General features: G+C 38.0%; 1 protein-coding gene across 1 annotated transcript in view; it reads right to left on the bottom strand.

Annotated features, from left to right (window-relative positions):
• The window catches only part of FHOD3 (formin homology 2 domain containing 3), a 371022-nt gene that overhangs the window by 24580 nt on the left and 318943 nt on the right, over positions 1 to 27499 (bottom strand). Inside the window, exons 23-28 of the mRNA XM_014938430.1 lie at positions 26121 to 26303; positions 21498 to 21617; positions 20862 to 21023; positions 9238 to 9428; positions 7324 to 7516; positions 1992 to 2015 (exon numbers count right to left, since the gene is read on the bottom strand). Of these exons, the coding sequence (XP_014793916.1) occupies positions 1992 to 2015; positions 7324 to 7516; positions 9238 to 9428; positions 20862 to 21023; positions 21498 to 21617; positions 26121 to 26303 (873 nt within the window). The remainder of the gene's footprint in view (positions 1 to 1991; positions 2016 to 7323; positions 7517 to 9237; positions 9429 to 20861; positions 21024 to 21497; positions 21618 to 26120; positions 26304 to 27499) is intronic.

Here is a 27499-nt window from a genome sequence, read left to right as displayed (position 1 = left end):
TATTTCATGGCCAAGACACAAAAATTGCAGTCAGCAGTTAGAAGAACAAACAAAACCTTACAAGAGATTTAGGAATCTGCCCTCTGCTTCCCCCCCCACCCCCCCGCCCCGTGTGATTTCCCTGTCACCACGACTACATTAACAACAGTGGCTAATATAGCTGGGCTCAAACCAAACAGGGATGTAGCAGCTCCACCGGTTACTGAAAACAGCTAGCTAGAAATGGACGAAAACAGCAGAAAATGATAATTTCTATGGAGAAGAGCTCGCATCGCTGGGCTGCTCTTCCTTCCCAGCCTCTGCCTATGTTGGTATTTGCTCCGCTGCTCTTATCTACAGAAAGGCTAAAGCACATTTAAAATACAGGCCTGGCTGCAGAAAAGGCAGGCTCTGTCAACAGCAAACAGGCATCAACAGATAATAACATCCCTCAGTATTTTCAGCCATATCAGTCCAGCATCAGAAAATGAAATATGTCTTCCTTTTAATCTTCCTTACTCCTACCAATTCAGCACAGATGAAAGGAGGTGTGCTACATTCTCTTCTTCCTTTGCACAACAAACAACATTAATTATTCACTTGACAGTATTGAGCCAGTCAAAGGGATGCAAACCTGCAGAGCCTTTCTGTCAGATAATGGTAAATTGGAAGAAAAGACTAAGTCCTACTTTTAGAGCTTTGATCGAGTCCCTGAGACTGTCAAGAATGCAAATTGAAAATATTTAATCTGTACATCAATGAAAGGATGATTCTATTTTAACATAGTGACTTTTTGGGTTAGGACAGCAAGTTAAACTAGGTAGCAAAACAATAAACCCTACAAGGCACTGAGATAAATATACCAGTGTGAGATTTATTTTTGATAGTGAGAAGTTCGTTTTCTTGTTAAAATATGAGCTTGCAACTTTTTGATATGGAAAGTGTGCAAGTGCTAGAGTTTCATATGTGAAATTAAAAGACAGAAAACCATTAGAAAGAAACTTCTATGAAAGTGCATGCCATTTTGGATTAAGAATACTCTCTTATATGCAAACCTAATCAATACCATCTCAGAAAAAAACCCAAAGGGTAAAATCTTCACATAACTGTTAGTTACTCTTCACACAGGTTAGTTAAAAGTTGGCATAAACAGGCTAATTAATGTAATTTTCTTTCTGCGCCTCAAGCTATACAGAACAAAGCATCACTGGGGGAGAAGCTCTGTAGCCAGAAGTTTTATTTCACTTCCTTGATTTTCAGATGTTGCTGTAGATAAATGGCCAAACACCAGCTTCTTGAGCAAATGACTGCTGTTATGAAACATGAGCATTAAGACACATTATGCTCAGCAAATTGAAAAAAGCACTAATGCTGAACAAAAAACACATCGCACAATAGATGCTCCTCAAACCAATAAATTATTTTAACATGAATATAGCTACTGCATTATATATTTACTCCTTTATTTAATTTCAACATTACCTTCAGGAGCACTTTATGATAAACACATGAACTACTCCGTGGCTCACGTCTGTGGTGACTTAAGTATCTTATTCACGGTTCATAGAGCAGGGAGAACTATTACAGTTTGCTTTGTATTCCTGTATCCTGATGCTTTTGAACACTTTATAAATTAATACCATTTGGACTTACACAGCTTAGCAATGGCTATGAAATTATCATGGTAATCTGTAGTGCAAGGTAACTGATGATCCCTGTAACATTCAGATCACTGATGTTTTGGGTAGTGGGGATACTCTGCAGTTTGAGGAAACTTGAAATTATTAAGGTGTCAGATCAGGATACCCTTATTTGAGAGAGCAGGTATGCATATGGTTAAAGCTGACTGTAAAAATGCATTCTTATGATTGCACGAAAAAGCTATGGGAAAAATGTCATGGTTCATAGTTCCAGTTGAGGAGATGGAGGTGAGCAGTCCATACTGAGTTAGAAATTAGATGTCACAGCACACAGGGGACATGGGAATGACATGCTCTTTCAGAGAACCATACCTCAACATCCTCTTCTTCATCGGTCTGCCACCAAACACAAAGGACAGGGCGGAGAAGGACAAACAGCAAGATTTAGGAAGGACAGTATGGTCAAACCACAACAGAGTAAGAGGTAACCATGGTACTGTTTATGCAATTATAGGAGAACATAAAAATACAAAGCATATAAGGAATTATGAACTGAAACTACCCCTAAACCATCCTATCTCTCTCCCTCGAGTCATGCAGTTGCTTGCCCGCTTTTTGCCCTGTGGAAACTGAGAGCACTAGGAAGGACTCCCACTCCTTTTGCCAGCTCTGTTCAGCACAGGGAGGTCCTGGCTGCTCTTTCTCCCAGTGCAGAGGTCAGCTTCTTGGCAATTCCTTTACACTTAAGTGCTTAATTCCTTTTTTAAGTTGGGGCTTTTCAAGTTCCCACTTAACAGAACATGAAAATCCAATGCTGAGTAGCCTTTGCATAAATGCTTAAAGTTCCTCAGTAGCTGCCTGATACCAAACTCTGGAAATCAGAGAGATGAGATTATCCTTTGTCATTCAGGGCTTTCACCCTCTGTGACAGTAGGCACGTAAAACTATCTTGACAGTTACACAATATTAAATGCACTGGGTGTATCAAAATATTATGGTCTATGGAGTATTTTTAAATTTTGGGATTGACAGGGAAGTAGCAAAATATTTAGAGCTGTGCTCCCAAATGCCTGGGGAATTCTTCACTGGGTTAGAGAGATGCCCCACATGGAAGGTTCCCAAAGTAAAACACAGTTTCTAAAGTATCTGGGTTCTTTGTTTCCATAATTTTCAGTTTGGTTGTTTATAAAGTGCAAACATAACCTAGAAATTTAATGCCTCTTTTTTATTTGTGGGTTTTGTTTTGTTTTTCAGAAGCAGCATTCCACCAATTCTGTTCCCCTCCCCAGTGTTACTAATACATATTTTTGACCTTATCTCCATCTCAGCTATGATTTCTGTCTGGGATTGATACATTCTGTTCCAGAAACACTCATCATTAAAAATGAAAGCCTGATTTACTTTGGCCCTCAGCTTAGTTTCAGCACAATCGGCATAAGAAGATTAGCTGTGAGAGTGCTGAGCAGCACATTAACATTACTTTTTAAGGGTATGTTTTATTCAAAGAGTGAGATGCTTATTTTTCTTTGGACACAGTGGCACTGACAGAAACACAGGCAGATGTTTTGCAGAGGGACCTCGGCAGGTATGTTCCCTTTACATTATGAACAGGTCCATTTGCTTTATTCCATTCCCCGCGTGGCAGGGAGCCACACCGTAAACAATTCTTCTGGAGGTCACTTTTTGGCATGAATAAGAAATAGAAAGGCGAAGAAGTGGAAGCAAGAACATACTTGTATTCTAATCCATATGTACGTCTATCTAATAAATAAAAGGTGGGAGGAAAGCAAATTAAGCTAAACTGTAGGCAAAAGGCACTGAAGGAAAGGTGAAAGAGCAGTGTGTACACATTACAAAGAGTGTGCTCCAAACAAAAGTGTATTACATTATTAATTTTTATCAGGCTAGATTTTTACAAGGAGAGTCCCAGCTGCTGACCTTCCTTCCCATTTAATCTTGCTAAAAGTGATTTGCTGTGGACTTAAATTAAAGGCAATGTACGCCTCTCTGGCTTTGCTCATCTCCAATACCCAGGGCATTACTATTTCCCTTCCTCCTGCTCTGGGTAGAGGGGGCTCACACCTAGAACCCCTGTCTTTCTACACCCAAAGCTGCTCCAGTGCACAGGAGGAGCAGTTCACCATCCCCATCGTGTTTCCATGTCTGGAGAGCCATTTGCCCCCAGCAAATACTGACAACAGGAGTCAGAGTAGTGAAGTAAATAAATCAAACTTTTGTTACAGGAGGGGAATCTGGTCTCACCCAGGTATGTGCATTCTGCCTTTTCTTTCCTTCTTCTTTTTATCATTATAAATACACTGGGAAATGTTAATAAGTTAGGAATTATTTAAGATGTAATATTACCAAAATGCACTGGAAGAATACTGCTATACTGAATACCTCCTAACAATATGCTAATTTTAAGAAAATAGGGCTGCTTGATTCTTCTATCATCACATACTGGATGTTGCAGAATAATCAAAGGAGATCTCAGTTCTTCCCTCCCTCTACTCTCTCTCCCTCCCCCCCTCCCATTTTTCCTTTAGGCTAGCATTTCTATGTGGTGGATTTGCCGTTTCAAAATATTATTACTATTACATAGCAATTTTGGAATTGAATCTCTTAAGTATCATAAAAAGTAGAACTTCATAAATCTGGGAGACAGATGCTTATATTACCTACTATTATTAAAAATCATTAAAAAGCTCAGACTTCTATCTATAATTGCATTTATTCCCTATTTTGCTTGCTTGTTATTTTTACTGTGACTGAAATGAGTGACTGCTATCATTGGCGAAAACCAGATATAAGGTTACAGAGACTAGGCAATTTTCCCTGTGAAACTGTGGCAACTTTCTGTTTTCCTTTTTTTTCCCTATCCTCTCCTCCATCTTTCTTTCTCTTGCAGAAAACATTCACCAAGATTTAAACTGACAGTGCCCAGTCCAGTTTAGCTATTAAAAACCATATAAACATAAAGATCTCTGTGGTAAAAGGCTGAAAGAAAGACTGGAAATATTCCCCATCGTGTTTCTCAGCTCTACTCCATGTGAGCAGTTGCTGAAGCTGATGCAAGTTCTCCAAGCAAAGAGCCAGCAGACTCTCTCCATGTGAAGAGCCAGCACCCCTCTGCCTTCCAAGTCTGCAGGGGGGACCAAAGTTTAAAAGATACGTGCCTTCTTGTTAAGAACTGGGATGGTTTTGGCTTATTCCTTTCCCGCTTTTGCTAAAACCCTTCTTCTTCTGCCTAAAAGCAATATACTGTAAGGTGATAAAAATGAGATCTGAGGAAACTTTCAAAAGGACGGGGAGGTAAATATCAAAAACCAGCACAATCCTTCTGTCTTCAAAAGCAGAAATTAAAATACCACATGACTACTTCTTATTAGAATTATTTTCTACAAAGAGTTGCTTTCCAGTGTCAAAATCTAAACTTTCTTCTCGGTGTTTTGTAACTAGTTGAACATACTGTCAATGCATTACTGATATATCTTCCCTTTCCAGTGCCTTCAAGTATAAAACACTAAGAAAATCAAGACCAGATACAAACCACAGCCAACACAAGACTACAATAAAACTCCCCTTTTTCATCATTCTTCACACATAAATATCTTCCATCCTGCTGACTTGGAAACTTGTTTTGAGGTAGACCTGACTTTGAAGTCTTTGAAGCAAGCTGTGACAAATAGTCTGATGCAACTTTAATTCTGTTTTACCATGTACTGCAATCAAATTTACTGCAATGGTAAACGAGGCCATATTACTGGGCTACAGTTAAAGAGATTTAGTAAGTCCATGTGGGTATATGGCCACATGAATAACTCCCTTAAAGAACATCTCCATAAGGGGAATCTTAGAGAATGTGTTTTTTTTACTCCAGCAGGCTTTTTGTTTTTAAGTTAATAGGACCATTATATGATTGTAAAATGAGCAAAAAATGCTCCCTTTCTGGGGACCTGCAAGATATTTTCAGGTGGAACACTAGCTGTCAGATGGCATTTAATTCTTCTCAAATCTCAATCCTGAACTATCCTGAACTGAACAAGACATCTTCCAATAATACATTTTCCATAACACGAGAGGCCTAGCTGCCTCCTCTCTTACACTTTTAGAAAACAGCCATCATCCCTGGCTCTGCTCCTCACTCACTAGCTGTCAACCCTAAGCTTTCTTCTGGTTTGAAAAGGTCCCTTCTCTCCACTTCCTGAACTCAGTGGCCAGTGACCGGATTTCCTTTTCCCCTTGTGTTTCCTGCAGGAACAGGACATAGAGAAGCTTTGTGTCCTGCCAGTTCTTCTGGGCAGGTAATACAGAAACACTGTATCACACCGTAGGAAAACAGTAACTCCTTCATGTCTCAGTGTTGTTTGAACTAGTAAAAAGTATTGAAGGTACCTAAGGAAATAAATATTTTAATTTACTAATCTCTTTGGTTAATGCTATCTTTTAGCTCCTCTAGAATACGGCAGGAAAACTGAGAAGAAATTGAAGAAAGTGATCTGAGTTCCTCAGTGGTAGTTTTGAAAATTTGTAAGACTATATTACACTCTTTGCATAAAATCAGAGCCTCTTTCTTAACCTGAGGCTAGATCAAAAGGAAAATCTTTTGAGATAATAATACAGGTTTAACATTTTCTCTATATGGGGCAGATTTCCAAATTTAAAGAGGATATTGCCAGGAAAGATCTACAAATGACTGTGATTCAATGACTTAAATACAATCTTAATTTATATCAGTCTCAATACATATACATATTTTGACCTATGTTGCCTGAGTCATAAAATTGTAATCAGCTTAGAGCTTTTCATGCCAAAGGCAGGGGCAGCTTCATATGCAATGACCTACTCACATCTAATCGAGACTCCAGATTTGGATTTTGAGACAGCTGGAAACTTTTATTAAGTACTGGCACTTCTTAAAACTTTATTTGGATTGAGTCAAACTAAATCAACTAAAAAAAAAAAAAGACTAAAAAAAATCAAGGGGATTTTAAACCTTACTATGCTGAGAAAACTAGTCTTATTTTCACTGATTTTATCAGTATGCAAGTGTGCAGTCAAAAACTTTGCAGGGCAACATCTACTGTGAACATAAATTTGTCTGTTTTTTCAGAATCCCAAAGTAGTCTATTCTCATAAAATTGGCTGTTCTATGCTTTAAACTTGCTGCGTGTGTGCATGCATATATATATATACACACATAAAAATAGATAAAATACTAGGATTAAAGACTGCATATGATACTATTCTAAGATGGAGGAAAAAATCAATTTAAAATTCAGCTGTAACCACTTGAACGGTTACAATGGTTCATCATTTAATTCATATCCTCAGTTAGGAGACCAATTTTCTAGTTTTCTTTTTTTTAAATGTTCTTGGCTGATTAGGTGTACACTGCTCCTGGTGTCTTCTACAGACTGGACACAAACAGGGTGGTAGCACACTACAGTCTGTGTGACACAAAGAGATGCTTTTTGGATGCTTAATTTCAGTTTGTTGTCATTCCATAAATTGGTATGAAGAAAAAAGTATATACACAATCAAGGACTTGCAAGTTTTGTCTTCTAAGAGAACAGAGTTCTTTAAATACAATAGGAGAACCCCTTAAGAATAAAAATAAAAGAGCAACAACACTCCATATACGACATTCAATGAAAGAAAGCTTTAAAAATCCATGCTGTGGGAGATACATTTTGCCACTTACATCTGTTATCATTTTCCCCCTGGTCTTGTTTCTTTCCCTGTGGTTAGCTCGTTTCTGTTTTTGCTGCAAAACTCGTTCCCTGGTGGTGCGGTATTCCAGAGCAAATTCGCTAATAATTTTGCAGAACTTATTGATGTTGACTTCACGTATTGCATAGGGAGGATGGCCCATAAATAACAAAAATGAGTGAAACCTGGAAAACAATGAGTTCATAAATGCAAAGGGAAAAAAAATATTTGTTGATGGTTTCTAGGAAAAAAAAAAGACATTTCAGTGAATCCATTTATTACTTCATTAGGTCCCATAATTTCTTTTGTGCTACTCAATTTTCATGGATGCTTCGCATAACATTGGCATGTTTTATAATTAAAACCATGAAAGTCTTGTCTATGATAACTTCATCCCAGCCCACTTTCCCAGGCTGATGCAGGAGATAAGATGTTTATGGAACTCCATCTACTTTATATGACTAATTTGGCATGTGAATGACCAATTTCATTTCAGTTATAGAAAAAATATTTATTAAGTTTCAATCTTATTTATTTGTATTAAGCAACTTCAAAGAGGCTGTTAGTATGTTGGGGAAAGTCTAGACAAGAAGAATGCAGATTTACAGGCTAGCAAACACAAGAAGGAAAGAATTTCTGGTTCACAAAACTGACCATAAAAATTATATTATCTACCAAGTACTTTAGTTTGGGATACTCTCAATTCACAGTTTTACTGCTTCTGTGGTATTCAGAGTTTTCACACTATTTTCAACTTTTACTATTGCTCCATAATGCACGTTTACAATAGCACACTGAACTTTTAAAAATGGATGGGAATTCCTTTTAATAGCATCTACATCCCTGATGATAAAATGTCTTCCCAATCCTAGAAAGATGCAAATTTGTGGGTACATTTTTTGAGAAGTCCATAGTAGTAGTTGAAAGGCAAAATAGAAAAAGTATTTTTCTTATTTGTCCAATGCATACAGGAAACACAAAGAAAACCAGTGAATTCACTTCCCTAGTACTGTAACTAGGATTCAGCATGAAAAACTAGTCATCATGAAAACAAAGAAGAGCTGAATCAACTTTTCAAGTGTATATCCACAAATTTGGAATCATTTGGAATCCAGATCCTAGTTTTGACCACAGCAATTTGGAAATTCTTCACAAGTTGGAAAATCTCTCAAAATTTTGCTAATAAACAGCATGAACGCAGATAAATTACTCAAATGACTTAAACTCATACAGCTACAATTGTGAATCTGAAAAAAAAAGGCTCAGGTGTACTGTGGGATTATTGTGAATTTGTATTTCAGAGCACTACAGTTACTGGATGAAACTAAATCCATTGGATGAAACAAAATCCAAAAGCAAGTCCTAAGGAGAGGAATCTTTATTCTGTCTTCTGCTCTGTAGGCAGAAAACACAGTCATAGATCTTGCAAATGGGAGTGGTGCTGCTTAAAAGAACTCCTCATTGTACCAGACTCATTTCAACTCTGGAAATGATAAATTTGTCATTGGAACTTCATTTTTTTTTTTTCTATAGCTCGTTCTTGTTTATCAGACAGTAAGATAATCCCCCCCTCAACAGTATTCAGGGAAGGATAGAAAAAATAGCAATTTAACCATAAAGCTGCTAGCTTTTGGGGACTCGATGTTAAAAGACCCAGTTATTGCACCGCAGGAATAAACGATTGCCTGGATCATTGCTTCTTTTCATCAAAAATATAGAAACTTTCTGGAGTGGGAACCTTTCTGAAATGATGTGTATAACAAAGTAAGCATCACACATACTGGTAACATGACTTGCTGGAATGTGGATTAAACACTTATAAAAAACACATTTATGATGTCATATTTTATAATTTTAGCAAGTCATTTATTATCAAGATATTGCTGTCACCGATCTAATTCTGTACCTGTTAATTATTCTTCTATGAACAATCTTCAGGATTATGATTCTTTCTGCACAGTCTTTAAGGAATTCAGACATTTTTTGCTTTAGAGTTGGCTTCATTTCATGTTTTGCTATAGCCTTTAGGTGATCCCATGATGCTTTACACCGTCTTTCCATCTGACACAAGTTTTCCTGGAGTTGTTCAAAGTCAACCTGAAAAAAAAGAAAAGAAAATGGAACGCTTTAAGCAAAAACACTGCGGTGGTATACTTGGATAACTGAACAATGCCATGTATGTATAAGAAAGGGTCACTGTAGCAGCAGCATAACATTAATTCACATTATTAATTACTAATAAATAATTAAGAAATAGATTTCTCTGTTGCACTTTGTCTAGACATGAAATGTTAGTAAGCAAAACTGAAAACAAAGAAATACCCATATACATTTGGTTTTAGTCTTGGAGGCTCAATACCTAAAGAAGGGACAATAAAATACTGTGATGTGTTTTTTCCCTTCCTAATGACTTCATGGCTACACCAAGCAACTGCATGACTCAGTTATTTCTGAGGTAATACAAAACTTTCTCTTTTTCTTAATCCTTTTCTTTGCCACTTGTAGCTTTTTATACCCTGCTTGCTGCTCACTGTTGCATCCAGCCAACACTTCTCCAATTTAGGAAGCACTTGGATCTATTCCCTAGCCAGGCACTGGCTTGTTAATAGGCGTTCTACTTCTAATCACAAAATTTATGGGCCAGAATTTTTTAAAGTTCTATTGAAAGTAAGTGCTATTTAGTGATCTCAGTGCTGACTTTCATCCTTTGATATACAGTATGAATTTGTTGGCTTGTAACAAGATCATATAACGACTTTGAAAGTCTCTCAACACAGTTAAAATAAATGACTGCATCCTACAGTAACATTAATCAGGACCGATGCCAACACATTCCACAGAAGCTGAGAGAGAGCTTCTCCTTTACTCATCAACCAAAAAAGGTGTTCAGATTGCAATGGTCTACAGAAGACATTCAGGATGCATTGCTAACAACTGGACAAAGTGAATTAACAACCCAGCCACAGCATACAACAGATGAAAAAAGTAAAGCTCCCCAACATGTTCTTGAATTCTGAAGAAAGGAAAAATTTATTTTATAATACCACTTCACAGTTCAGATGAACTCCAGCTATAAAATACAGATTTAGCTCTCAGATTCTAAACGCGTCAGAGCTTGGGATGTTACAGTCTAGTACTCAATTAATTCCTTAATGCTAAATGAAAACCAGTGTCAAAGACAGGTTTTAGTCTACTCTTAGCTGTGCACTGCACCCACTGCTGAGACCTATACTGAGGATAGCCATAAGAAATGCATTATTATTAAAAAGCTCCTGGTATTGATTTGATTTGTTTTTGCTGTGATTTATAAAGTGATGAATTCTTCCTCTTCACAAGGAAATAAAAACATCCTTTGATCCATTCTGCTATCCAGAAAAGCCCTGCAGGCGGAGCAGCTGTGAGGTTTTTGTTTTCCTTATATTCATATCAATGCATATGTTTGTTTTTTTAAAAAAGTCCTTTCCAGGTCAGTATTTTCACTGTTGATGATAAACACATTGCTGCTTTCCATAGATGGTACATCTAAAACACACATATGGGGAAAAATACTAGCATTCCTACTAAGAAAAAAAGCCAAGAGGAGGTACATCTAGGTCTTACTAGTAAGAATTATGCAACCTGGTCTCTCAGCCTCTGCACCAGAGAAATTAATTTTATGACATCTATGACAGCTTTCACTGAAAACAGAACGAGTTTAAATCTGTCAAAAAGCTGTGAGGTTCGAGCCTGTAGAGGTTCAAGAGATGTCTCTGGAGAACAGCATATCTGCAGGGAAAAGACGTGGCCGGTTCCCTGCCACATGAAATCTGCCAACAGCCAGCACATTCCCAAGAGAGGGCAGTTTCAGTGGGGTCTGAAGATGGCAGGTCGGGCTAAAGGATGCACAGGAATCTTTGAGCACAATCAAAAATTCAGATGTCTAGGGAAGTCCTAAGGAGACTGCAAAAAGGAGAATGCCACCTGAGCTCCCCTGGAGCAAACCTCTGCAGAGCACAGCTGGCTCTGCTCAAGAAAGAATTGTAAACTCCTGGAAGGAGTAAAGCAGGACATTCAATATAGGATAATGTGCCTGTGGATTCCCCACATACAAACTGTCCTGTGCCCGCAAGAATGTGATAAACCTTCATGAAATCTAAAGTCTTCTGGCTGCCAGCTCTCCAGAATTTGGCCTATTGTTTGTGGACAGAAAGGAATACATTTACAGAAAAAATATCCATGTGTGAAATATTAGAAGTGAGATTTTTTCAGACATTACCCCACCTGATATTTCATATAGTGCCATTTCACTAGTGCAAGTTTTGCAGGGTGGCACAGAATTCAATGCATTTCAGTCTGCAAGGAGCTAAGGGAAGCTTTTTTCATACTTGATATACCATGCAATACTCCTTTCCTCTATCCAAGGCGTAGAAACTGTCTCCCAACAGAGCACCAGGTAACAAAGCTAAGTCCTCAGATGTTTCTAAAAAACACATGCAACCAGAAAACCTGCCAACAAGATCTTTCCTACTAGATTTTGCAGAAGTAAGATTTAAATGTTCATGTTGGATTAGCTCAAAGGGAAAATTCTGAAGCTAAAAATATTTGGACTCTTCTATTAAATGTAACAAAACATTTGGTAGTTTGCAGCTTTAGAGTACTACCTGCATGACATTTCAAATCACAAAAGGCAACCTTTCCCCTTCCCCTTTTCTCCAAACAGCAACAGCACTAATGTGATGCTCTCCAGTGGGAAACAGTATCATGTGACAAGCACAGTCACCCTCGCGGTATCTTCTCTCTCCTTAATTTACACACCTTGCCCTCATGTTTCCTCTGACACCCCCTTTCTTTCTTCAGTGCTCATGTTTAGATAAGAAACTAGCTATAAACCTCATAGCACAGTAATTCCAAAGATCTCTCCTGCAATTGCAGACTCTTGTCCACAGGATCCAGGTGACCTTTTTTTTCCTAGGCTAGTGGAATATAATATCCAGGTTGCACACCAGCAATTAGTGGATCTTAAACATGTGTATCAACCCTCATGCAAAACTGGCTTTCCATGACTATCTGAAATAGCAGAACATATTTTTAACTGATAAAATTAACCAAAATCCTGTTGAAGTAATATGCTCTTTTTCTGCAAACTCTTACATTTTCTAAGCATCGTGTTGGAATATTAACCAAGATAGACAGCTACTAAGTCACTTAATTATCAGCATCGGATTCCACTGAAAAGCAGGATCCTAAGGAATTTGACATCCTCAGATCCTCTTCTCCTTTCACTGTGAAGCCAAATACATCATGAACATGAAGAAGCTTTTACAGTATTCTAAGCACCAGCAGTCCAATGACTGTGTGGCCAACAAGCCTCTTCATTTTATGCACATTTGTACCATAAACCAGCAGCTACTTAAATCAGTGAAAAATGTAAGTAAAATATAAATCCATCTGAAAAGCAAAAATTTAGCCTCACTTTAACTTAGGCAACTAACCTCAAAGATGAGCACAGTGATCCAAACCTAGATCTAATATTTCTGCACAAATGTTTAAAAGCAGTCACATTGCTCAGCAATATCCTTGTAATTTCCTTTTTCTGGGGTCATTTTTGCTATTTTGTTGTTCTGTTTAAGATATCTTCTAACACTGAAAGTGTTATATACAAATATAACAGTAACAAGGATGATAATCATCCCCCAACTATGTGTCTCTCTGATAAGGAGAACAGGAACGTGTGTGGAGTAATAATGATAATTACTCAATCTAATATGCATAAAGGAAACATGAAAAGGCATATATATAATGTCATAGTACCTCCCGGCCAGTCCACACATAGCATTCCCAAGGGAGAACAGATTGCATCTTTTTATTTATGTGCTTATTTCCAGCACTTTACTGAAAGAATTAATGCTGCATAATGGTAGAAAGATGCAATTCCTTTCTATTTTTCATTCCTTCTTTCTCAAAAGGAAAGATGCAACTACTCTTGCCTGGGACTAAGGAGGGATTCAGGTGAGTTTTGCATCACCTTGTGGCTCCAGGAGACCTCAGCACGGGAGGTGCTTGGACAAGAACTGCTGTGGCATTATTTTATAACTATGCTGCGCTGATTAAAAGGAAGCAGTAATCTGAAATGGTGATTAGAGCTTTCTCCCTGGGTAGTTGTTGTGCCCAGCCCCTGGATTTGAAGGAAGCTGGAAACACACATTCTTCTTCCTTCTCAATTCAGTAGAGGTATGTGCAAAAGACACATAGTTTGCTAGTCCTGCTTACTGTTACCTTCTTCTACAATTTTAAAAGTAGATCTCTTTTTTTTCATCAGGCAAGAAAACGAGCAGTCTTAGGCTGTTACGCTAAATAAAAATGACTTCTCTTCCAGACACTTTGTAATGTTTATTTGGATTTGAAAACCAATTTAGAAAAAGCAACCTTCTAAATGCTCTTGAGATATATATGATATGTTCCTCCTTTTTCCTGCCAGGTTCCTCTCCATTCACAACAACGTTAGCAGAAAAATAGTCAGAACTAATTGTTATTCATCTGTGAAATCTCCTGCTAGGCTCACTGTTCAGTTTTCTGAGAAGTGCCTTTGTAGACACTTTTGCATCAGAATAGAGTAGCCAGAGACAGTCTATCCAAGTTTAAAGATTAGTTTATGTGACACAAGCCCTGCAGGGTCAGCCTCATTCAGGAAACCATTGCCATAAACTTCTAATGGGCAACTTTAAAAAAATAATTTATTTTTCAATTTAATGCACGACCACATTTTGCACAAATGACACTCAGATCAAGAAGAAAACCTTCCAACCCCATGCCAGCGACGCCAGCACTCATTTTAATCCCTTTATATCATTATCTATTGCTTGCTACTATAGTAACAGATGACTCTGCCATAAACAATAGCACAAAATAGAATTCTACCAGGTTTCTCACTTGTCTGGGCTCAGAATTCAATACTGTGTGATACACCTACTGCCCAAATGACTTCTGTTCTTACTGGTTTTCACCTGACTCAAAAGCTACCAACACCATCAAATGGCTCAGCCTTTACTTCCCTGCTCATTCAGGTTCCGGGAACATTAGTCCTTTGAAAAGCCTACTATGTTCAAGCTCAGTTCCATGTCATACAACCAGTACCACCTGCTGCCGACACAAGTTTAAACCTTTCTCATTTGTGAAATACTAGACGATGCCCCAGTCATTCAGGCAGAACACACATCAGGGAGGCTTTCTGGGTTGGGATGTTATTTCTCTGTGTGGCCACGAATATTTCATGGCAAGACAGGAATCGGACTCCTATTGTTTGCTAGGAGAGGGAGGAAGGGCTGCTTGGAGGTGACACTGGGAATTAAATGCATTGGCTCAAATCTAAAGTGCCTTCTGGTCTGTATTCCCTAGGGCAGGTACGCATTGCCATGCACAGCAAACAACTGTAGCCGCTGTGAGACAACAGGCCATTTTTCTTCAGCATTCCCTCAGCTGGAATGTGTTTTACACACACTGGTTTCCTCTTCCAGCTAAACCTCCTTTAGTCTCTGGGCTAAGCTCCACCACTACCGAGAGTAGGAAACTGTCCTAAAATCAAAGATGCTGCACCTGATTACACTCATGTTTCCTGCCTTCTGTATTTATACTCAGCCCTTGAACAGGGTCAAAAATGTCACAACTGGATTGAAGTAAAAAAACCCCAAACAAATAAATGAAGGGAAACTGGTGAAGCTGAGGTTTCTGCTCAAAAAGCACTTGTTTTCACAATCACCGTCAATTATCCAAAGCTTTGTTCTGAAGGCCAGCGAATAACTTGTTACGTAGCCTCAGTATCCCTGTATACGTTTTCTATTGCTTGCTACTTTATTGTTTATTGCTACAGCTTGTTTGTTTTAGTGGTGAAAATATCAAACCCAGGTATTTTCTAAGGAAGACCTGGATGTCTACATTTTTATCCTACCCACAAGGTGCATTAAACAGATGACTGATGCTTTCAAAATGACAAATGTTGCCTTAAATTTACAATAAAATGACAACTATTTTATCTCACATCACAGAAAGACATGCACAACCACATACAAAATGTTTCTGTCTTCAAAGTTGAAGACAGGTTCTGCAGCAGAGCACAGCCTGGTCTGAGCTGTTTATAATTCAGGGTCAGACCGTTCATTCTCACATTATTACGGGGATGTGTTCTGGCAGGGAACGTAAAATCTTCCTCTTTTCCTGAGCTGGTTCAGCGCCAAAGGAAATTCTGAGAATTGCTCCTTGCAAACACACTGTCATCTGCGTGCAGCGACCTTCTGTGGCGTACATTCAAAACTTTGTCTCCTCCAGTATTTCCACACTGGCTTCCTTCACCAAATGTCACAAGAATGACCCCAAAACTACCGTTGGTCCCACTTGCACCCTGTTCGTCACACATTTTAAGTGAAGTAGATACCAGCCCTCAAAAGCCAGCAAAATATAAAGGAGGTTGTGTCCAGACATTTCTAATTCAAGGGTAGGAGATGGCATCCTGCCACAATAATTTTAGAAATAAGAACACCTGAAGCAATCCACTAATTTAAAATTAAAGGAGAGAGATGCTTACTGAGGGATGACCAGATGAGTCTAGCCAAACATATACACATCTCCACTGCGTTTTAGTTCCTTAAACAATCTACAATAAACACACCAATATGGGAACTTTTTGCAGATGCTGCATAACAGTTCCCACAATCTGGGATGAAGAGGAGCAATACCAGTAAGTGGTGACGTAGATGGTGTTATGGCATCTGCAAACACTAACATTGCAGTTTCACCTGGGATGTTATTGAAACACCGCATTGCTGTCAGGCACATGTGCTAAACTTCATTTGCTCTCTTTCAGACAAAACCTTGAAGGCTCCTTCCCCTTTGCCCAGTCTGCCCTGCAACCAGCAGCCTCTGCCTCATCCAGCTTTGGCTTCACCTCTGCTCCCACCGGCCCCTACCAGGAACAGCAGCCCCTGCAGCTGGCACTGCAAGGAATGACATGACCGTAAGGAACCTTGCATCCCCCAGCCCCTCTTTTCCATGGAAAATATTTTGACTTTTGGCATTTATTTTTGTTTGAAATAACGTAGGGAAAGCATACTTGGAGGATAAGTGCACGCAAATACTTCCTGTCAAGCAAGACAAGAGAAACCTCACTGAAGCAGCGCAGGAGGCAGCATGATCCCCTTACTTTTTTTCTTCTTTTCTCCTTTCTCTGGTTTCCAGCATATCAAGCAGAAGCTACAGCATGCCAGAGCAGCACTTCTGTTTCAGCCACCTCCTTTCTCCCCACACAACCCTGCCAAGTCCCTCAGAGAGAAGCTGCAGGCTTCCTTCTCCCCTCCATAGCTCTCAGTCTTGTCCTAAGTTTTTTTCCTACCAGCAATCCTTGCCCCCTCCCCTGTGTGGTTAACATTTCCTATGCTTACTTTTCAAAGCTGCCCGCTTCTCCATTGCCTAGTATTTGCAACTAAGCCAAGTGTCCTGCTGCAGGGGTTAAAAAACAGCCAGAAGTTTGTAAGTAAATTAAAATTAGGGGGAGAAAAGGACAAATAGTAGTTTATGGAGCTGGACAGCTTTCAGATGCATGGGGAAAAATATTTATGGAGATGAGAAAGAAGATGAACGTTTTTAATAAGAATACATTTCTCATTCATTAATAGAGATGATACTAGTGCTGATGCAACCCTTCCCTGCCGTACTGGTAATGAAACTTGTAGGGACAGTACTGACTTTAGCTGCAGCAATCTGGGGGTCTGCTTCAGTATTAGGTACATTAGTTCTGGTACAACTGCAGCGAAAAAGCAACTTAAAATATGCATATTTTTTTTTTTTTTAAAAAGTGCTTTGTAATCATGGGATAGTAAAGAATCAGTGGCCCTGCATGATCTTATATATTTTTATACAACTTTTATTTATTTATTAATACTTTTATTTATCTAGAATTCTAATTTTTTTTGGTCATTTTTTCACTTTTGTCTGCTTTCTTTTGCCATTTATGACTTCAGTCCTTCAACAAAAAGCCACAAGTTTTGCAATAAATATACCATTTTGTTTCTGGTCTTTCTAACTCCTTTCTGGTGAAGCAGCCTGTTTTCTTTATGGGTTTTTTCATGAGCTAAGGCTCAGGAAATTCTCATGTGATGTGCATCTCAGGGGAAGGGGCATCTCTGTTTATCTACAGGATGGAAATTGTTTAGCCTTTGTGGTTTCTGAAAGATGTTTGTAGACAAAATGGAGCTCAAAATACAGCCTAATCCACAATGAAATATTAGTTCTCCTTTCCTGTCAGCTTTCCTAAACCAAGATTTTGCCTCCTCTGTGAACATTCCCTTGAAGAGGGCAGCTTGGATGGCTTCCATATCCTAACTCTTTGATTTGTGGCAGCTAAGATCAAGTGGGAATAGAGCTTGTTACAGCAATCCATCAGTGGTATAACACATGCAGGAACATCCCAAGGAGGGAGACCTTGGGCGTCACGGGGAAGGTTAAGGCTATAATTTCTCTTAATGTGATTTTGTCTGGCCTTCTCAGAATTTCGTCCGCTTTGGGCAGGGCCACTAGATCAGCAAACCACAGACCAAAAGACTGTGCTGAATTTTGTACGCTCATAGAGTTAAAATTTTTTTAAAAGTGACAGCATTGCGTTACGCTATCTTCCACTTCCTAGAACTGAAAAAGGGAAGACTCACTTGAGAGTACAGCGTACATGCTGTGGATTTTGGAAAACAAGGACTCTTCTCTTTTATGATCATTTTCATTTTTGTGGTTAACTTGGTCCCAATCGAAAAAAATAATAAAATAACTTAACAAAGGAAAAAAGAGGGAAATGAGAAACCAATATACCTAAATGTTAAGAGATGAAGAAACACTCAAATGAAAAAAAAAATAAATAAAAAATTAAAGCCTGCCAAACATGAGAAACTAACCTCAGTGAAGGCAATAAAACAGAGCCTAAACATAGGCTGTACAGGAGGAAAATTAGGAGAACAGAGATGGAATCCAAAGAGCAAATATTTCAGGATATAAAACAAAAGCCACAAATTCCTTTATGGTATCAAAAAAAAAAAAAAAAGTAGGAGGTCCTGCATCACTGTGGATGAAAGAAACTGAGGAAGCTCAGAATTATGGAAGGGACTTCACCACAGAGGATGTTGGGGAGAAACCTATTCTGGTACTTGTTTTTATTTTTCTGTATTTTATTTTTCAACAGACATAAACTAATAGCAAGGTTTGAATGCTTGCTAGCAGAAACAAATGTGTTGAAGGAAGATGATAGCTTGCAAAGCAGTAAATAAGCAGAAGACAAGAATTCTGACAGCAATTAAAAGAAAGAAATTAAGCCACTGGTTAAAATGAGTATCCTTTCACTAATCTCAGTAACTTAAAGAATCAGAGAAAAGCAAAAGTTTCACATAACTTTACAAAAGCAGCAAGGTTGACTCAGGTGACAGAAGAACTCCAAGCTTTATTTCTATACCTGGTAATCTGACTGAAGGGATGAATAATAAGAAATTAAATATATCAAAATAATCACTAGATTCTGAATATGTTTATAAAACAATTAACAGATAAGAGTAAGTGAAGAAAATCAGACTTTCAAAATCTTTACAAGAGCCTCATGGGAGGTCACCTGTGAAGTGTGAGGTTAAGAGAGCAAAAGAAAAGAAGGAATATATATTGGTTCTCATTTGATGACATGGTTAACAGTAGGTGTCTCATGGTTTGTACTTTGTATTTCAAAATTATCTAGAAACAAGGAAGCACACTGAGGGGGTAAAATCTACAGATGGCAAAACATTATTCACATTAGTCCTGATTTAAGATTATTAGGGATTTGAGAGTTAAGCAGTAAATCTGTTTCTGCAGATCATGGTCATTACTGTAGATTGCAATAAAGTGCACATTGCAGGCAATGTTGGATTTCTTTGTGCATCAGGCCAAGTTCTGAATTTCTTGATGAGCTCAGGAGACTTCCTGGATGTCCTTGTGAACTGCCCAAAGGTGGCAGAGTCAAAAGGATAGCAATAGTCAAAAACCACAATAAAAACCTCAGGACATCTAACAAAAGATAGCACAAGGAGAATGGACCAACACAGTAAGCATATAACATTTCTAAGGAGAGGCTGGAACACTGTGTTTCATATTGTTCAACCTGTTCTAAATGGTAAGATGGAGAAAAAGTATGGAAATGGTCTGAAAAAAAAAAAGGAGGTAGAAGGATTATTTAACACTTAGACAAGGATCTGAGCAGCCTGGTGTAATTTAGCCTTGGACTGAAAAGGGTGATGGACCAGATGACCTTCTGAGGTCCCTTCCAACCTAACTTATTCATGAAATAGAGTTTTGAGTGTTCAATATATTCAGACAGTAAATCTTAAAATTGGCAAATTCAACAGCAGATAAAATTAGATTATGAATTCATTATCACAAAAACTGCACTAGGAGCCAAAATAAGATTTGATTTTTGCAGTTTTAAAAAAATTGTTTCCCCCTCTCCAAAAATATGCAAAGGTGGCTTTTGGAAAAGAAATAATTCCTCCATTTCATGCGTATAATGAGTATTATGACTCATATATGATAAAATTTTGCTAGGAGAAATCTTCCTTTTCCTTTGAAGCTTCTCGTGTTCTCCTCTCAAGCAGCTGGTATTGGCCACTGTCTGAATCAAGACACTGTCTAGATGGATACTAGTATTATCTCTTGTAATTATTTCCATTTTCACATGAGACATGACTCCAAACCAGAATTTTCATGTTGGTTATCTCCTGACGATATTATGTCATGTTTACTCCATTAATCAAGTAATGTACTGTTTTTAAGGGTCACCCATGAAATCTCTGAGAGCTCCAAGAGTGAGGTTATAGTGTTTCTATCATGCCTGCTAGCAGCAGTAATAAATAATCTGCATACCAAATTGAGCCACTGACCAGACCTATGCATTAGCCAAGGTTTTACCACTTTTTAAGAAGAGGTGCTGCCACAAGTTTCCTTTATTTCTATTTATCTTCCCTAACTCATAGTTATCAAAATTATTGTCAGGAGGAGGACAGAAAAGGAGTTAAACAAAATATTTCAGGTACATTTTCATTCTGCAAACAATTTTATTATGAAAAAGGTTCATTCCTTCCATTACCCTTAAAATATAATTAGAGACACATCTGCCTTAAAGAAGAGATTCCCCCAAACCACAGAATATATTTGAACATACTGGTGTAATAAAGTTTTAACTTGAATATATTTCCTAATAGTTATATACATTAATAATGTACATAACATTAAATGGTCGTCATAATGTGGCTGCCTATTAGTACACTGATGAGGAAACCTGACAGATGAGATAAAACTCAGAAGAGAGAGTACTGGCATCTTTGAAATTCAATGGGAATGACACAATGAATCCACATTCATAAAAAGGGCTGTGACTAGGGAGAAAAATATCAAAGAATAAAAGAAAATCTTAAATATTTCACTTCAAAGAGATTTTAATATATATATATATGTATATATACGTATATACATATATATATTTTCACCCCCTTGACATACCTTGGCTGACCTAGTGATGGCCCCGATCTCTGAATAAAGATCAGTGCTGTCTGGGAACTTTTCCACCACCATAGTGCAGACGTGGTGCAGGAGGGACTGCTTATGCACTGTGTCCTTCACTTCTGGAACCTTTTCGAGGTAGCTCAACTCAAAAGCTTTGGCCTGTAAGGGGGGAAAAATGCAAGAAATAAAAAAATAAAAATACTTATTCCTTCCCATGCAGATTAATAGACAAAAATGATTACCAAGTAGGAGCAGAGGGGAAAGAAAAATAATAATCCTAAAGCAGAAGAAACTTATTGCTTTATTTATTTTTAACTTGCTGAGGAGTAGGCTTAAAATCACTCCATCTGCAGTGAAATGACTCATGACACAGTTCTCAGAATTTGAATGGAGAGCATCAACACTAAACTCCAGGGAGTTACACAGAAGAGTATCTAGCTCTACATCTCCTTCAGGTTATGCTGAAAGAGGTGAATAGCATCCCCTGACACATAATACAAAGAAAAAGCAAATTTTGTTTTCTAAATTATTTCTGGTACAAAATAAAGACTGGGTTGTAACTGTCATAATGGTTTTGAGTTCTGTTTTTTGAAGGAAAAAGATGCAGGGGAAATGCTGGGACATCAGGCTTACGTTGGTTCCGTTCAGAAAGTTCCCAATGGCTAGCAGAGTAGAAAGGATAAATCCCAAAGTTTTATTGTGCTCCAGTTGATCCATTCCTTCCTTCAGGTCTAGAAGTGGTTCTGCAACTTCCTGTCATGAGAACAGAAACAAGAAAGCGAAGGCTGCTTTTGGCTATGGCTGCTTCTCATTTTTAATTCTATGGTTTAGATTAATTACTGCAAAAAGTTCCTGAACTGGCGTCTTGCAGAGTGTAAACTAGCCATGTGTGCTGGCCTTCCTCCATGTTCCAGCTAATAAATCACATGCAAGGACAGCAAAGAAATGCATAAAATACTTTCCTAATGTTGCTTCTTTATGTATGCAATTGCCTTACTTGTCCTGGGGATTATTCTGTGATTCCAAATAGGACAGAGAGTATGAGAAAAAGGGCTGCTGCATTTGACTTAGATGCATGAACATCCCCCTCCCCCAACTGATAAAAAAGCTTCTTGTGACTATTTTTTTCTAATCTTTGAAAAACAAACCAAAGAAAAGTTAGAACCCTGGCTGACTTGACATTCGTAGCCTGACTCTAAAGCTTTCTTCAAATGATGGCCACCTCTAAGTTTTAAATACAGTTTTGTGCTTGTGTGACTTTAAAATCGAAAAAACCCACCTCACTGTAAACATCAAGCTTTACAAGTGTTCTCATTTTAATCTTTTAACTTAATGCATCTTCCATCCACACGTGTTATCTGAGTATAGGTATGTAAACTGATAAGACCTGAAAACATAAATTCTGTTCCATTACCTCGGGAAGTGAACTATGCCAGAGAGTTCAAAGGAAGAGAGCAAGGGTAATTGAGTTGACGGAGCTTATTTCTGTGTCTTTGTGTGAGGCCCAGGGTTATTTATTTTGTATGCACAATAACAGCTCACATTGTTTCTATCTCCAAATGCAATCCTAAGCATCCACAAGCAGATTCTTTTCCCAAATTATTACACTCATTATAAGCCAAGAAGCCAAAATTAAGTTACTTTAGACCAAGAGGCAAAGTAACTGGGAAATTCACTTTCTTGGGGAAATACAATGGGTCATTTGATAACTGTACTGATATTTTACTATAAATAAGAGCAAAAAGATGAAGGAAACATACATTTCTAGCCATACAGAACGATTAATTTCTTGAAAAGAGAAGAATATGGCAAATTCGAGACAAATTTAGAGATGGTGAGCAAAGTAATTTATACATCAGAGAAGAGGTACTAAATAATCCAAGACTTTGTCAAGTTAAACTAAAATCAATAAACTGCTGCAGGGAATTCTTTGAATTGCTTTACAAGTCAGGGTTGATATGGGGGATGCATTATGGGAATGAATCAAATTGCTCTGCATCTGCTGTAAACGCAGGCTTTTGAACTATTTAATTTCTATCAATTCGCAACCTGTTTAGAAGTCATTCCTAAAAGGTTAATTTAAAACATTCTGAAGGTGGATAAAAAGGCACCATAAAAGGCTTCCAAACAGGCCACACTGTAGCCATTCATTTAGCTACTTACATGCAAGTTGTCCAAGCTTAAGACTTTCTTGCATATAGCGCAGATTTCTAATTACTCTTTATTTTTTATCATAGCATTAAACATTTATTTCTCTAGCACACTCTCTCCAAGGAGACTAGAGTTCTTTCTACTCAGAAGAGCAACTGAAGCAAGCCCCTTTCTTTTCCAGTTCTACTTTTCTCCTTTCTACACCTGCTTATGTTCATTTATGATCCTTTAAAGTTGTCAGAAATAAGAATATATTTGCTCACAGTGACCTTAAGGAAAAAAATAGCTGATTTAGGAAAACTAAAGCTTCTACTTCTCTTCCTAAGATCTTTAAACTCCCTTTGAGATAATGAGATTTGACAGCATCTGCAACATAAATAGTTCAGTACAAAGAATTAGCAGTAGCACAGTCCAATTTTTCAGAGCAATCAAAAGTCTGAAAAAGAAGATTTGAAGTTGAAAATCTCTCTCTTTTGTCTATGCCCTTAAAATATGATATGAAAAGAAGGGTGAGAAAAATTACTGTTAACCACTGATGATCATCAGTAGGCACACGGTACCTTAGACACTTGTTAACATTTCAAAACACTTCACACATTATCAAACAGATCAGTTGGAAAGGGTTTTCCTTTTTCATTTTCACATGCATATATTTGAACATCTAAATCAATGCATTGACACATGCTCCACAGCTTACAGTGAAGGCCATAATTGCACCATAACTGCCTGTAAAGAGCAAGGACTAAGTATTCATCCATCCAGTTCAGCCCCTCACAGTCTAAGGCTGCTCCCTACCAATGCACCCTGACTTGCTTTAGTTAATTAAATTCAGCCCAAGAAAGATGACTGACTTCATTATGCCCGAAAAGCTTTTCTGCAAACATGAACAGTTTCTCACTTAACCTTTTTCTTGAACAATTTAATTCTGTTTTTCTTTCAGGTTGTCAAGAGTTGGGGCTAAGACTTGCTTAGGCCAATGCCTGTTCTAGGCTGATTAGCAAACAAGCCTCATGAAAGAGAACCCAAAACTTACATCAACAACTTGGGTATTTCACACTGTTGATAATGTGGACCATCTAAAACTTCCAGCATCATGGAAACAATAGTACGGTTCATTCATGTCTTACATAACGTGTGACTTCATAAATAATAAGAATGAATTCTGAAGTGTTATTAATTTTCCTAATTTAAAAATAAGTAAATAAAAAAAAAAATCAAGCAAATACTTGATTTGGACAAAAAAATGGACAAAAACTGTGGTGATTGATTTGGCACCTAAGTTCCAGGAAGGGTTTGTCCATTTGCAGACAGATCTTCTACAAAACCAGTTTCAAGCACAGAAGAACATTAGCAGGTTATGGGACTCTTTTATTATCATAATCAGTAATGCATACTAATCCATTTTTTAATTGGATATGCTCATGGTATCTTATCTCAGTTTAAATAAGGCTTATGTTTATTGATTACCTGGAACTTAAACTCCGAGTTCAACATTTTGTTATTTGAGAGACCCAACTGCTCACCCACTCTCATACCTCTGATGTCTGATCTCGTATCTTCCTCTTCCCCCAAGCAAGACCCAAGCTGTCTGTGATATCTGTGCTTGTCTGATAGGCTGCTTACCACATGCTGCTCTTATTTTATCATAGTTATCACCTTTCAAGAGGGATAAAAATCTTGGTCCTACCTTCAGCCCAGCTATTGCTCCTTTCAATAATTTAGGTATTTCAGACATTTTACACTGGCATCAATTTTACATGGATTTTAGCTAGCAATTCACTAACTCTGTGGCATAAACTTTATAAGGATCAGCAACAGGAAACTAACAGAATTTCTTTAGCTTGTAGTAGTGCTTCAAATGTTACTTTTGGTTGAGAGGAAGCTAGAAATTTTAGGTATAGATATAGTTCAGCAGCTACAGCAAACTCAGCTCAGATGAAAGGAACAATTTAGTCTTGTGGTAACTTCAAAGGAAAATAAATAGCTGTACCAGAGTTGGAAAAAGGGCAAAAAATATTCAGGTCAGATACAAGGATTTTATGTTTTACAAGTAGAAATGTAAATGTGTAAGACTAAAATGTCACAATTTAAAAATCCTGAATATTTTGCATTTCCTAAAATCTAAGAAAATTAAGCAGAGGTTGAATAATCTTGATAGTATCATCTGCAAATCAATCCCCTGTTGTATAACTTGTTAAATCACCATGGCTAGGTAAACGTAGGGCATTTTCAGAAGCATGTCCCACTTCTCAGAATCCATACCACACAAAAGTTACTCTGACTTTTTTGTATGTGTGTATGCACACATATACACATACAAAATTAATAAATACAGGAGAGAGAGCTGGTTGAAGAGCAATGCATGGGGTATGCACCAAAAGTGCAGCCAGAAGAAGGCTCCTGCGCTGACATTCCTGAAAGAGCTTGTAAAAGTCAGCATGTAGCTGAAATCGCCTGCACAGTTTCATTCTGTTTCACCTATGCATGGAAATTATACCCTGTCATTTTGAAATTTTTGCCTGTGATTCGTCATTCATGACAGACAACCCAATTACAGTGTTCTCTGAAGAAATGCCATCCATGAAGAAGGTGGCAACAACTATCTGTGACTGAAAAAAGCCCCCCTGAAGGACGTCTTATCTTTTCTTTGTAGCTTTGAAAGAGAGATATAAACAGAAATAACTCTAATGGATGGTGTTTTCCTTTGTTCCAATGGATGTAAGGTCAATACTCTCATTTTACGATGTAAGGCTGAATACCGTAGTCCTCATTCAATCTCTATCCAAAGAAAAATTCTTACTGCTCTGAAGTAAGAATTTCCTGAATAACAACATCTGGAAAAGATGTGGTAAGGATTTAGCCTTCTCCTTTGTTCCAATATCATTACTGCCTAATTAAAGGAAGGAAGACATAATCTTTAATTTTCTTTTATAGAAGGACCAGATTATGAAGGATCATTTTAGCTGTTTCCTGGTTGGCCACCGAAACAAAAGCGACCCATTTACTGTTTCCTCAAAATATATGCTCATATAATAACAAGGTCAAGGAAAGATTAAGCAAAGCCTTGGAGGAGTCTCCACCCCAGCCTCCTTGCTTTCCTCTCACCTTTTCCACTATCTCGTAGTCCAGCTTGAAAGCCCAGAGCTGGAGCCTGGCGGAGAGTTCGCTGATGGAGGAGAGGGTGAGAAGGAACTGCTCGGCGCTGCCCAGGGGGACGTCGGGGGTCGCCAGCTGAGCCTCCTGGATCTTTTGCTTTTCCTCCTCAGTTGGGATCATGGTCAGGATTTTCTAAAGGGAGACAAAAGGAGGTGTCAGCAGTGGGGCTGAGAGGTGTGCAAGGGCTGGATGTTGGGTGACTTCACAGCAGCAGCAGAAGTCCTCAGGTCCCTGGCTGGTAAATTAGGACAGCACTGCAGTAACCAAGAACTAACGCACTGCAAAAGAAAGCAAAACAAGGTCTGCCATCTCAAACATCTGCAGTTTGCTGAAAAAGACATCTGTACTTAAATGCATTTTTTTAAAGAAATTGTACTCAGTAGATATGATTGATCATGGGATGAAACACTGAAGGAGACACAAGGAGACTGGTTAGGACTGCCCTCCTCAGCTTTCACATGTTTAAGTCAAAATTGGCCACCTTTCTGCAAATTGTAATGAAAAAGGATCTCAGTATTTTCAGTTTCTGCTGTCAGTATGGCTCAAAACATTTAAATTTTCCCTTTAATTCTTGGATCTTACAAGTTTTCATGTGGCAACTTTCTTTTTCAAAAGTATAGCCCTCTAAGGTATTGCTTCTTAATTAGCTTTTAACATTACAATGCATTTTAAAATGAAAAAGAAAAGCAAAACAAAGTAAAGATAAGTTGAGGTCTTCACCATGCTGATCAACACCTCACTAAAACAAAACAGTAGTTTTTCAACACAACTTGTTTATTCACCTGAGGAACAATGTGTTTTTGCTCTGGCCTTCTGTAATGATAGAGGCTGCTTTGGAGGGGAAAAGAGAATAACAAAAATACAGCCAAAGAGCTATCAGACCTGCCAATCCAAACTACAGGCTTGTTCCAGAGCTGGACATAGCCAATTCATCAAAGTAGCACAACTGTCCCCTTTAAGTATCGATAACTCATCTGGCTCCTTGACTGGACTCTTCCTGGTCCAGGCAAAGAACAAGAGTTAAGCAAGCAAATAACGTTCAACTTGTTGAACTGGGACTTATTTAATTTCAGATGCAGCATTTGTATTGCTGTTCATCATCTTATGCTGACTTCCATAAACATAAATAAAGAAACAATTCTTTCTGTTAATGCTGGCTCTGCCGTTCAGTTAAAAAAAAAAAAGCCTCCTTGCTTTGACACTGCATGCTTCTTCCTTAGTAAATTAATATCCTAAGGAAAAAAGAAGATGAAAATCCCTCAATACACTGTTGTGCTTTTCCTTTCCCTCTCAATGACTGCTTGGAAAATATTCTGATGTACACCTGT

This window comes from Calidris pugnax, unplaced genomic scaffold, assembly GCF_001431845.1.
Source record: "Calidris pugnax isolate Ruff unplaced genomic scaffold, ASM143184v1 scaffold13, whole genome shotgun sequence".
In the NCBI taxonomy this organism is placed as follows: Eukaryota; Metazoa; Chordata; class Aves; order Charadriiformes; family Scolopacidae; genus Calidris; species Calidris pugnax.
This window is presented reverse-complemented; position numbering and strand designations above follow the sequence as displayed.